The sequence below is a fragment of the Schistocerca nitens genome, chromosome 2 (assembly GCF_023898315.1).
Source record: "Schistocerca nitens isolate TAMUIC-IGC-003100 chromosome 2, iqSchNite1.1, whole genome shotgun sequence".
Lineage (NCBI taxonomy): Eukaryota > Metazoa > Arthropoda > Insecta > Orthoptera > Acrididae > Schistocerca > Schistocerca nitens.
This window is the reverse complement of record NC_064615.1, coordinates 427718921-427731245: the sequence shown is the minus strand read 5'-3', so window position 1 is coordinate 427731245 and position 12325 is coordinate 427718921. Positions and strand designations below refer to the sequence as shown.

General features: G+C 41.1%; 1 protein-coding gene across 2 annotated transcripts in view; it reads right to left on the bottom strand.

The window, feature by feature from the left end:
- The window catches only part of LOC126236294 (sodium-dependent nutrient amino acid transporter 1-like), a 180360-nt gene that overhangs the window by 50017 nt on the left and 118018 nt on the right, over positions 1-12325 (bottom strand). The window contains exon 1 of one of the 2 annotated variants that reach the window (XM_049945485.1): positions 3567-3602. The exons of the other annotated variant lie outside the window; for it this stretch is intronic. Within the exon in view, the coding sequence (XP_049801442.1) occupies positions 3567-3587 (21 nt within the window). The 5' untranslated portion in view covers positions 3588-3602. Of the gene's footprint in view, positions 1-3566; positions 3603-12325 lie in introns of those variants that run through there. 2 annotated transcript variants of the gene reach the window in all.

Here is a 12325-nt window from a genome sequence, read left to right as displayed (position 1 = left end):
CCCTCGACGGCGATGGCGTCTTTCAGCAAGACAACTGTCTGCGACACAAGACTACGCTCGTGCTACAGCTTTTTGAGGAGTTTGTCAGTTAACTGGTGTTGCTGTCTTGGCCACCAAACTTGACTGATTTGACCCCAATGTACAAGTAACACATCTGGGACGCTGCCAGGAACCACTCGCGTGACCAAATCCGCCAGCCAGTAATTTACGGAAACTAAGTGACCTACGCGGAGATACCTGGTGCCACATACCCCGAAAACCTATCGAGGACTTTTAGAATCCATGTCATGTACAGCGGGTGCTGTATTGTGTTCCAGAGGTATCCCACACGTTATTAAATAGTTGGTACAAATGTTTTGGATATAATGAGTGTAAATGGATACACAGGTCTGTTTGGTTGTTGACCAGACCACCACGTCCTCCAGATCTCTCAACCACTGAAGACATCTGGCCATCCACTACGAATGTTAACCTCCGTCGTGGTGATGAAAAAGCATGGAATGACGCACTCGTATCTGTCATCCAAGGTCAACTCGACTTGACGCCCAGCCGGGGTAGAACCGTGCTGCTACCGGAAGTGATAGGTACGCGTACTAAAATTTTCCGTTCTGTATACTTCAAAATCACCTATAAATTCAATTATGGATTCTGCCTACTAAATTTCAGGCACAAATTAAGTATAATTTCGTTACTTGTGTGCCTCCTGATACTGAAATTGAGTGGCCAGTAGTATATAAAAACAGCAGTGAATAATATTTTTCTTGCTAACACCAAGCAGATACGTAGGCATCGAAAAATTCTTCATTATTTTTCATAATAAAGATATAAATACGAAGTTTGGTACAAAGAATTGGAAATACTGCACAGCCAACATTTCGTATTCACACTCTTTGTTTTCAGCAACACTCGACCCAAACTGTCACCTTTCAATCCACCTATAGCTCGGGCTACTCTTCACCACCATCTACAATCAAAAAAGTAATACACACGATGTCCCAAAATAATGTATACACTCTTTGAAACATAATATCTCTTTAATTAAAAGAGACAGAAATACAATTTTTATGGGTACTAATTTAGAAGGCGATGAAAAACACAACATTCTTTTGTTTCAGGATTGTCACCAAACATGGCGTTATCGTTTGAGCAACGGAAATGGGTGCTAAAGTGTTACTGGAAAACAGAGAATGTGAGTGTCGGTACGCCGACGTTGGAGAGTTGAATTTGGAACACCAGAACCGACAAGAGTAACAATTACAAGAATAATTGATAAATTTGAAGTCGGAGGAAAGGTGCGCGATATGAAGAATGGACATAACGGACGAAAGAGAAGTTCAACAGACAATGAGAGTATTGATGCAGTAATCCAGGCATACACACGATCCCTTGAGAAATCTGTGAGGCAATGCTCTCGTGAGGCTGGGATCTGCAGAAGCAGTAGGATTTTGCGGTCTCAGAATTTTAAGCCTTACATTCCAAGACTTCTCCATGCTCTTAACGAGGATAATCCTTACAGGCTAAGCGAATTTTGTGAGTGGTTCAAAATGTTTCAAATGGCTCTGAGCACTATGGGACTTAACGGTTGTGGTCATCAGTCCCCTAGAACTTAGAACTACTTAAACCTAACAAACCTAAGGACATCACGCACATCCATGCCCGAGGCAGGATTCGAACCGGCGACCGTAGCAGTCGCGCGGCTCCAGACTGAGCGCCTAGAACCTCTAGACCACCGCGGCTGGCTGTATGCATTGTGCTGCAGACGTTAATATTTTAAGATACATGTAAAACACTACCTGAGTTGCTTTCACAAAATGCTTTAATTTCCATCACTGGTGACCGTCGTTGAACCTATTGAGGTTAGCTGAGAGCTGGAAATGTGAAACGAGATGAAATACGTATTATCGGCGACCAACAGTGTCATCATATGATCGATAGAATTGCAATAATTATAATGGAGTCTCGTGAGCAAAGAGTCACTGTAATTGGATTGTCGGTGCTAATTACGACCAGTGAAGAACTCAACAATTAGCTTTTGCAGACTGCAGTAACACAGTAACGTCACGATTAATTGAAGTTTTCTACAAATTTCTTATTTCCCGTCTTTTGTTCACATAGCACAGAAAAGGAATTACGCATGTAATTCACCATTTTTTGAAATCTCTACCAGAACAGACGTGAGTAGCGTTTTTGAACTACGTTCGCCGGCAGTGCGATATTTCGAGCAATAGATGCTGTTTTCAGTATATATAAAGAATCTTTAACGATCGAGGGTCTGAATGGAACATTATTAACGTCTTTCAAAAGTTTGTGGTGCACGATGCATAACAAAATTCAAGCAACGTGTAAACAGTTGTAACAGGCCACAGACAATAATAATCGTAGGAAAGCTTACAGATAATGAATCTGGAACACATACTAAGAAAACTGATTGCTATGTTGAATAAAGTGACATGGAAGACTTCAGATTGAATGGTTCCAGGGATGTATGACCTTTGCATTATGTTGACGGTAACAACTGCCGTTGAAAGAGAAGAGCCGACTCCAACAAACGAGGCAATAAGGCTGACTAGCCGAATGCGTTAAGAGTGTCATTGAGCGTGACAAGTGAGGACAAAAAGGAACTTGGTGTATATTAAGAAGGCACAAACAAATATAAAGATGAAGTAACGAAAACTTTTGGGGAAGCTTGAACTGTGGCGAATCACTAGAAAATTTTGGGTAGTAAATGCAGTACAAGGGAAATCAGAACTTGCCGAAAAAGGTACTTGATGGTCTTCCTGATGAATGGTGAATCCATTCGATTAGTCAAGTATATAACTGCAGCACTGAATTAGCTCAATCTATGAATATCAACTTCACTGATACTACAAAAAGAGTGTTAGTTGTTACAAATGTGGAGGAAGCGAAGAGAAAAAGCACTAAAACAGCCTTGGTGAAAACTATCTAAAGCCAAGATCGAGTAAATATTTCTTTATTTACAAACAAACGGTTTCGACAGACTTTACTGTCATTCTTTATTGTTGGACCTCACACGAAGTTGGCATTTAGATAATGCAGCACATAATATAAAGATTTATCATAAATAAAACATTTCTTGATTTTAAATGCTTTATTTATGACGAACCTTTATATTATGAGCTACATTTATCTACATGACAACTTGGATTGAGGTCCAACTCAAAATGAACACATTTTACAACTTCAATTTTTGAAAATCTGAAGATGACAGCAAAGTCTGTTGAAACCGATTGTTTGTAAACAAAGAAATATTTATGCGAACATGGCTTTAGAAAGTTTTTACCAAGTAAAACAGATCACTCCTTCTAATTTCTCAGAACGAGAAAATTCAACCAAAAAAAAAATCGCTTTCAGTATTTCTTCAGAGACCTGGTAGAATCAACAGTAGTAATTTTCCTTAAGTTTTATTGACAGATTTATCTGTAACATTTAAAAACCTAACCAGTTGTGGAGCAAACAAACTAGCCTCAAATACGCCCAAGTGTACGGTGACCACAGACGGAAAGGTTTTGTGCGAAGTGCGGCTAGAGCAGAGTTGGCCACCTTACCTGGTCTTTGGCTTGAGACATGGTGGAAGGCAGGCAACTCACGAAGCCTAATCCGCGGATGAAAGCCTTTTATGCGGCGCCTTATCGTGGCGTCCATGCGGCAGGTGACTGCGTCTCAAAGTGCGAGCCGACTGACGCCCGTGGCGGAAGGTGCAAAGCTGGATGGGGGGCGGCCTTGTGCTATCACTCCTGACAGCTGTAAGCCCAATGCAGCTTGCCACTTGGAGCGGGGCCTGCTGGGAGCGACTGTAACGAGTTCTACCTGTTCATTCACTCCCAGCGGTCCCGTGCAAAGAGTCAAGTTACACTGCACCAACAATAGACACATCGGATCAAGAATTAGACGCCTCCGGAGACATCACGATATTACCTCGTAACCACCTCTAGTCTCGGTAATGGTCTTGGTTCGGCGTTTTTGTTCGCTCAGGAACTGGTGAGATACACTTGTATTCAGCGACAACAGCGATTGCTGTCGGGTTTTTGACAAGCTCGTATTACTCGTCTCTGCTTGCTGTTGGTTAGGATATTTTTAGACCACTATTCTTACGGCGTGTTACGTAATTGCGAGTGGTACACCATTCCTTGTAGACACATTGGACAGCCTGCGTTCATACGCAAACATATCGGGGAACTTCATTCACTTTATGATCATGGGAATGTCCATGTCGCATCCCCACGTCGATTCAGCTTCCTGTGTTGATTCCGTACAGTACATACACTGGTATTTACTCACCACTTCACTGCCATGACGTATGTTGGCGATGGAGAGTTACACAAACGTCTGGTACCTGTTCTTCACCAGCCACAGAGCTTCAGTCGATCAGTCTGTGTACGCTTTTTTACTGCGGGAATCAAATTTTGTCCGATGGGCTTAAGTGCGCGTACGACTGGTGTTAGCTTCCTACTTGTTTGACGAAATCGTCATTTACTTTCACACTGAGTTGTTGTCACTGGGATTTGGTATATTATCAAGTGAGGAAGAATAGTTGATGTCTCAGTGGACACTTCTGCGGGACAAGCAGACCTCAGATCCCCGTTCGGATATTTTGGTTAAAGTTTTCCCATGTTTTACTGGCTTTCACTTCTATTGTGCAAACAATTGTTGCCCATAACTGCCTGAATACGTTCCAGTATCTTCGTGACATCAACAGTGGGTACTTCTATTTAGATCTGTAAGATATAAGCCGGCCGGTGTGGCCAAGCGGTTCTAGGCGCTTCAGTCTGGAACTGCGCGACTGCTACGGTCGCAGGTTCGAATCCTGCCTCGGGCATGGATGTGTGTGATGTCCTTAGGTTAGTTAGGTTTAAGTAGTTCTAAGTTCTAGGGGACTGATGATCTCAGATATTAAGTCCCATAGTGCTGAGAGCCATTTGAACCATTTGTAAAATATAAACACTTTTAAGTAATAGTTATTCTAAAGAACCTAGTCCTAAAACAGATTATGTACTTTGTTGTCATTACTTTAACTTTTTTCTGCGTTGTTGGGTTCTGCAGACGCTTCCTTTCATTAATGTATTATGGTAGTTTGTCATTCGCCACTAAATAATGTTACTGTGAGTTTGGTTGACGAGGTAGCAGCTCACTCTATCTATAAAACGTAATTTTGTTCCTTGAAAATGTTTCGTGATTATAATTTGCTATTACTTACATTTTTGAAATAACCCTTCTCCTCTGTTGTGGAAATTACACACAAACCCGATACGTGCTACTGCGGAAACCCGTTCGTAAATTACACTTCTTCACTTAAGCAAACACAGTGTTATCTTGCACCTATGTGACCAGTTATAGTTCATGTTCACTGTTTTTTCACATCACTTTGGCGCCAAATTTTAACTTCCATATACTTTCGCTCTTCCTCTGTGCGCATATCTCCTTCCGTGTGTCTGTGTGTGTGTGTGAGGAGAGAGGGAGGGGGTGGAATTACGTTTTTTTTTTTTTTGTCGCCTTTTCTGTACAGCTCCTGTAATGTAATAAATAGTGTCCCATTGCATAGTGTACTCGTTTATAATCTGTTTTCCTTCTGTTGATGCTTCCTTTGTATAGAAGTTTTCTTCTAGTTTAAGTATATAACTTATCGTTACTGGATTATATAATAATCAAATCTTTTCCTACATTAGTTGAGTGACGGTTGTGGACCAAGGCCAGCAAATATATTATTGGGATGGTACTTTTTAGAGCTTTGAGGCGTTCTGAACATCTTCTTTAAAACTTCCTGCATGTTTTTCCTTCGTATACTGACTGACAAGAGTAGCAAGTACGCTGATGAGCCAAAACATTGTAACAACCAGTTTAACAAGCTGTTTGTCCGTTATCGGAATGAAATACATCCCCCTTCCCCCAGCGTATCAGGGATCCGACAGTTTGCTGCTAGGTTTGTGGAGGTCTGTAGCATTAGATGTCTACGCACAGGTCATATAAATCGCGTAAATAACAGGCCCCTGATTTGCGTACGCGGTGACGCCGCCCTATAGCGATCCAGACGGGTTCCATAGGATTTACGTAAGACGAATTTGGTCGCCGAGACATCAATGTGAGTTCATTATAATGCTCCTCAAACCACTGTAGCATGGTTCTGGCTCCTAGACGCTTATAGTTGTACTGGTAAAAGATGACACCGCCGTCGGGGAAGACATCATGCATGAGGGGATGTAGGTGGTTCGCAGCTGTCAGTGTGTCTTCGATTACTACTACAGGTCCCATTAAGCGCAGGAGAATATCTCCCATAGCATAATACTGCTCCCACCAGCCTGCGTCCGTGGTGCACTGCACGTTCACCTCGTTGACGTCGTCTGTGGAGACGACCGTCGGCCTAGTGTACCAAAAATGTGATTCACCGGAAGAGCCAATACGTTTCCATTGATCTAATGCCGATCTCTCAGGAATATACTTAGGTCAGTGATCCCTAGGAGGAGTAAAACATTTAAAATTCTAAGCTAGTGTAATCAAACGATACGGCGAAATATATCTCCTGTTCAGAAACACGCAGACTCATTTATCAAAACCTGTACATGGAGAGCCTATATGCATTTAGGCCGTGGTGGTCTAGCGGTGCCGGCACGGTAGCTCAGCGTGTTCGGTCAGTGGGCTGACCGACCTCTGTAATAAAAAAGCTTAGTAAAACATTCGACGATGGACTTGAAAGGGTGTTATGTGACGCACGCCCAGAGAAAATGATGAGAGCAGTGACGAACAAAATAAAGAAAAAAATAAAAATGTGACGGTAAAACGCGTGCCTGGAAACCGAGAGGTCGCGGGATCGATTGTCGAACGTATAACAGATTTGTCTGTTTTTATTTTAACATAGCCTAAAAAATAATACAAAATTAAATTATTTTTGAAAAAAAGGCGGTAAAACGCAGGCCTGTAAACCGAGAGCTCTGTCGAGACACCGCTTTTCCAATGTTCGTTTTAACCCGGCCTACACCTCTCAACGATGTGAGGAGTCGACAGAAACAGCATGTGTTTCAGATTCCTCGTAAAACTGTAGGCCCTCTTTCCTCGGTTGTGTAACTGGGGTAGGTTCAAATAGCCGAAGTGGCGTCCAACAGATAGACTTCCACCAGCCTTTTGACCACACGAAATTAATATTATCTATACGCGTAATTAAGTTTCTACAGAATCCTCCGAGCGAGAGTCCCACTCGTACCTGTCCGGTTTTTTTAAATTTATTTATTATGAATCTGGAGATCTTGTTTTCTAGATTTTTCATGAATACAGTGGCTAAGAGACCAGTAACTGTGAACACATTGTCAGTCCGTCGTGTTGGGGATAAAATCAATTGCTGAACTTAATTTTGGTTATAGGCTTGAGTGCGACTGCTATTGCGTCAATGTAGGTGTCTAGGATGTTGCCTTGTTGTTTCAGTCCTTGTTTGATGAACTGTAGGACCAAGAACGAAGTGCTCGGATCAAAAGGGGTATAAGACAAGGATTCAATCCATCGCCCCTATTGCTCAATCTACACATCGAAGAAGTAATGGTGGAGATAAAAGAAAGGTTCAAGAGAGGGATTAAAATTCGGGGTGAAATGAAATGATCGTATGACACTGATGGCCGGGAATCCTCTCGTGGGGAAGTTCGGCTGCGGAGTTGCAATTCTTTCCAGTTGATGCCTTGTAACCTCCCCACACAATAATAATTAAATGTAAATGAAAATGGAGTCAAATGTAACCTCCCCACAAAAAATATTTTTTAAATGAAAATGGAAATGGAGCCAAGTGTAACCTCCCAAAGAATAATAATTTAATGAATTTTTCTAATATTGTAACCTCTGAACAAAATTGGCTCCCATTTATAGTCTGTGTGCAGAAATGCATTCACTTTTAATGTTACCACAAAAATTCTATTCTCATTTAGTGTCAAGTTCGAAACAGAAAAATTCCTAGACACCAAAATAATAAAAAAAAGTTTTGTAACCTGATGCATTTTATGAGAACAGCAGCGCTGCCCTTCGGCCCTGTATTCTGAATAAAAAAAGCAAAAATTCTTACCTCAATAAAACTGCAATTATATCTGCTCTTAATTAGTCATTTTTCGACACAGCTTCGTGCAATGCTGGCGTATATTTTTTTTTATTCTTGGATGCAATTATAATGCATTGGAAATTCTTTAAATTGAAATGAATGCTTTTCTTTAAAAGAGTTGCTTTATATTATAAAAATTATTATTGGGGCATTTTTTTGAACAAATTAAATTACAATTAACATACATTATTAAATATGCGCAAGGCTGCTTCTTTACCTTCTACAACAATACTCATCCTTCAGAATCCTGACCAGAGTCGCGAGCAGAGCACACAGCCAACACATGCCGACTCCCGCCGACTCACGCAGACTACACCAGACTACTACTGTTGACTCGCGCAGACAGGCGCATGCTAGCGACAAGCAACAACTAACGACAAACTACTCTCTGGTCAGAGATTCTGTCATGCCTCGCCCATCGCCGGCAAAGCATACGTCTTACAGCCTCTTTGGGCGACTTCCGTGTCGATGATGATGAAATGATAATGAGAACAGCACAACACCCAGTCTTCAAGCAGAGAAAACCTCCGACCCGGCCGGGAATGGAACCTGGACCCGCTGCAAGGCAGTCACATGCGCTTACCACTCAGCTGAGCGAGCGGAGTCAGGGTGAAATGAAATGAATGATAAGATTCGCGGATGACATTGCTATCTTCAGTGAATGTACAGAAGAATTACAGGACTTATGGAACGGAATGAACAGTCTAATGAGTGTAGAAAAAGAAAAAAAGGTAATAGAAGTAGCAGAAATGAGATTAGCGAGAAACTTGACATCAAAATTGGTGGTCACGAAGTAGATGAAGTTAGGGAATTCTGTTACCTCGTGACGGACGAAGGAAGGAGGACATAAAAGCACACTAGAAGAGGCACAGAAGGCATTCTTGGCGAAGAGAAGTATTCTGATATCAAACTTAGGCCCTAATTTGTGGAAATAATTTCGAAGAATGTACGTCCTGAGCACAGCATTGCATCGTAGAGAATCGGACAGTAGGAAAACCAGATCAGAAGGAAATGGAAGAGATTCAGATGTGGTGCAACAGAAGAGTGTTGAAAAACAGGTGGACTGATAAGACAAGAAATGAGCAAGTTCTCTGTAGGATCGACAACGAATGGTCCGTAAAGATAGCAGTGAGGAGAAGAAGGGACAGAACGGTAGGACGCGCCAGAAATAGCCCTATGGCATTGGAGGGAACTGTAGTGATTGGTTGGCTGATTCGGGGGAGGGTACCAAACAGCGAGGTCATCGGTCCCATCGGATTAGTGAATGATGGGGAACAAAGTCGGCCGTGCTGTTTCAAAGGAACCATCCTGGCATTTTCATGAAGCGATTTAGGGTAATCACGGAAAAAACCCACAGTAAATCAGAATCGCTGGACGCGGGTTTGAACCGTCCTCCTCCCGAATGCAGAACTTTAGTGGATAAAAACTGTAGGAGAAGACAGACACTGGAATACATACAAAAATAACTCAGGACATTGGGTGCCAGAGCTCCTCTGAGATGAAGAGGTTGGCAGAGGAGAGGAATTCGTGGCGGGCAACATCTATCTAGTCAAGACTGATGACAAAAAAATATTAATTCACCTGATGCATGGTGATGATTCATGTACTGGAATGCAAGTACACCTTGACGTGACATCAAATAATACAAGGCTTACTATGCCTGGAACGTCTGCGTGTTTGATCATGTCTGTTAATTCGTTGGAGTTTTCTAGGAACCTGCTGTTGTTCAAAAGTTTGTATTTGTGTGTGTGTCTGTGTGTGTGTGCATGTGTGTCCCTGTTATGAGAGGGTGGGGCATTTCTAACGTTAATGAATGGTGTTACCGGAATATTTAGTCTGTGCGCACTCTGTAAGGGGTTTATAGAAAGTACCTTCGGATTTTTCAGTCTTATTCTTTTTATGTGGCCTTTTGTGAATGCATTTTTAATGTTTTTCCTTGTTTGTTGAGTGTTTTTTTTTTTTTTTGGTATCTTGTAATTGGGTCACTGGTCATGTTGGTGATACTGTTATCCTTCAAAATATCTAGTGTTTTTCTATGTACTCCTTATCATTCATCAGCGCCATAATGCTGCCTTTGTCTGCCTTTGTTATTATGGTATTGCATTGTTTTGGCTTCTGTCGCAGCTGTTAAACATGATTTCCCCAGATGTTCTGCTATTGGAGCTTATTGTGGATTTTCTGTTATTTCTGCACTTACTAATTCTCTTGTCAGATTTTCGTTAAAATTTGATGTGCTGAGTATTTCTTGTTTCTTTTTGAGGTCTTCTATGGTTTTCTGTTATATGTGTGTTAATGTTGTTCTTTAGATAGTTTTCTTGTTGATGAGATTTACGTTAGTTAGGTTAATGATTCTGTCATGGAAATTATAGGTTGACTCTTATAATTTTTTGCAATGCGTATCCTTATGCTATTTAAGATTCCGTCGAGTTTCTTGTTTCTATCTTCTGATTCCTTGCATTACTTCCTGTATGTTATCTTTAATCTTTCTGCTATTCCCTCAATTTCGTTTTATTGGCCATTTCTAAATCTGTTATATTAAGTTCATTATTGAGCAACCAATTCACGTTCCACAGTAACGCATGAGCCATTGATTAATAAGAATATTGCATTCTCCCCTTTTTTTCTAAAAGTAGAACCCAAATCGAAGGAACTGCAAGGAGAGTCATTTCAGCAGGCATCAACAGACATGATAGTGTCTGTAATAGCTGTCTCCCGACTTGTATGTTTTGACTTCTTGATGTCTCATTGCAGTTTCAATCTATTTTTCTATCTCTGACTGGATGGAGGCAATATGCTGTGTCGCTTGTGAGCCTTTTCCTGAGTGCGATTACAAAAATGCAATTATAGAAGACTGGAGAGATGTGTTGATATTTTTCGCCTTGGCGTGTGATATACGCGTATCCACCTTAAGCTGTTGGATTTTCAGTTTTTCCTGGAAGACGCGCAGTTTCCTGCTCCGTAGTGAGTGTTTACACGAGCAATTATCACAGGCGTAACGTAATGTGCGTGTAGTTCCCTTGGTGTGTGGAGCCAATACGCAATTTCTGCATGTTGCCTGTCCTTTACATCCAGCTGCAAAGTGTTACGAATGCTGTCTCTAGATACACCTCGTGAGGTTTTTAGACTACGTTCTATTCGTCATCATCATAAACGTCGACGTCGTCACATTCTTATTCTTACTCTTCTCGGCAGGTTCAGTTAAAATAGGAAACTGATGGTCATTCATCTCTTCTGGTTTCCAGCCTCTGAGTCGTTTTATAAAACAAATCTTTTACAAAAACAGGAACATCAAAACCAGATAACATAGCAAAAGATGAAGGCATCGGACAGGGATGAAGCATGTCACCGACTCATTTTAGTATTTATATAGAATAACTCATAAGAAATTGGAAGATGTAAGTTCATGAAGGCACACATCTGAAAAGTAATTACCATCTAAATATTATGCTGCATGCAGATGAAGTATTACAAAAGGTAGAAATAGACTTAAAGAGCTCTGCAAAAAAAGAGTTGGGAAGAAAAAATTATCATCTAAAAATGTCTGCTACTAAAACAAAGTTGTGGCCCATTCAGGAAAATTCCCAGTTCGATTAAAATTGTTATCGAAAGCAAGGTACTTGAACAACTCTCCAGTTTCAGTTATTTAAGTAGTGACGTAGGTCTGATCACAGAGAAAACCATAGAAAAGAAAACCAACAAATTTCAACATATGTGTGAAACTATAAACAAATATAATTTTTGTACAGGCAGTGTGAACCACATGACCACAGCAATATGCTACATGCGTCTTATTTTTGACATTCGCAAGTAATGCGACAGTTATAAGCTTCTGAGGAAGGCAACTAGGTGCTTGAAACCTGATAAGGAAACAATTTTTGCCGGCCAAGGTGGCCGAGCGGTTCTAGGCGCTACAGTCTGGAACCGCGCGACCGCTATGGTCGCAGGTTCGAATCCTGCTTCGGGCATTGATGTGTGTGATGGCCTTAGGATAGTTAGGTTTAAGTAGTTCTAAGTTCTAGGGGACTGATGACCTTAGAAGTTAAGTCCCATAGTGCTCAGAGCCATTTGAACCATTTTAACCAAACAACTTTTTTTTCCTGCAGCAGGTTACCGATTGTTTCAATAAATATGAAAACAATTGCTGAAGATGGATTAAAGACACAACTTTCTTCCTACTCGTCCTTACTTAGTTAAGGCATTTTTTGGGCAGCTTGTTGCAACTTGGTATTTCTACGA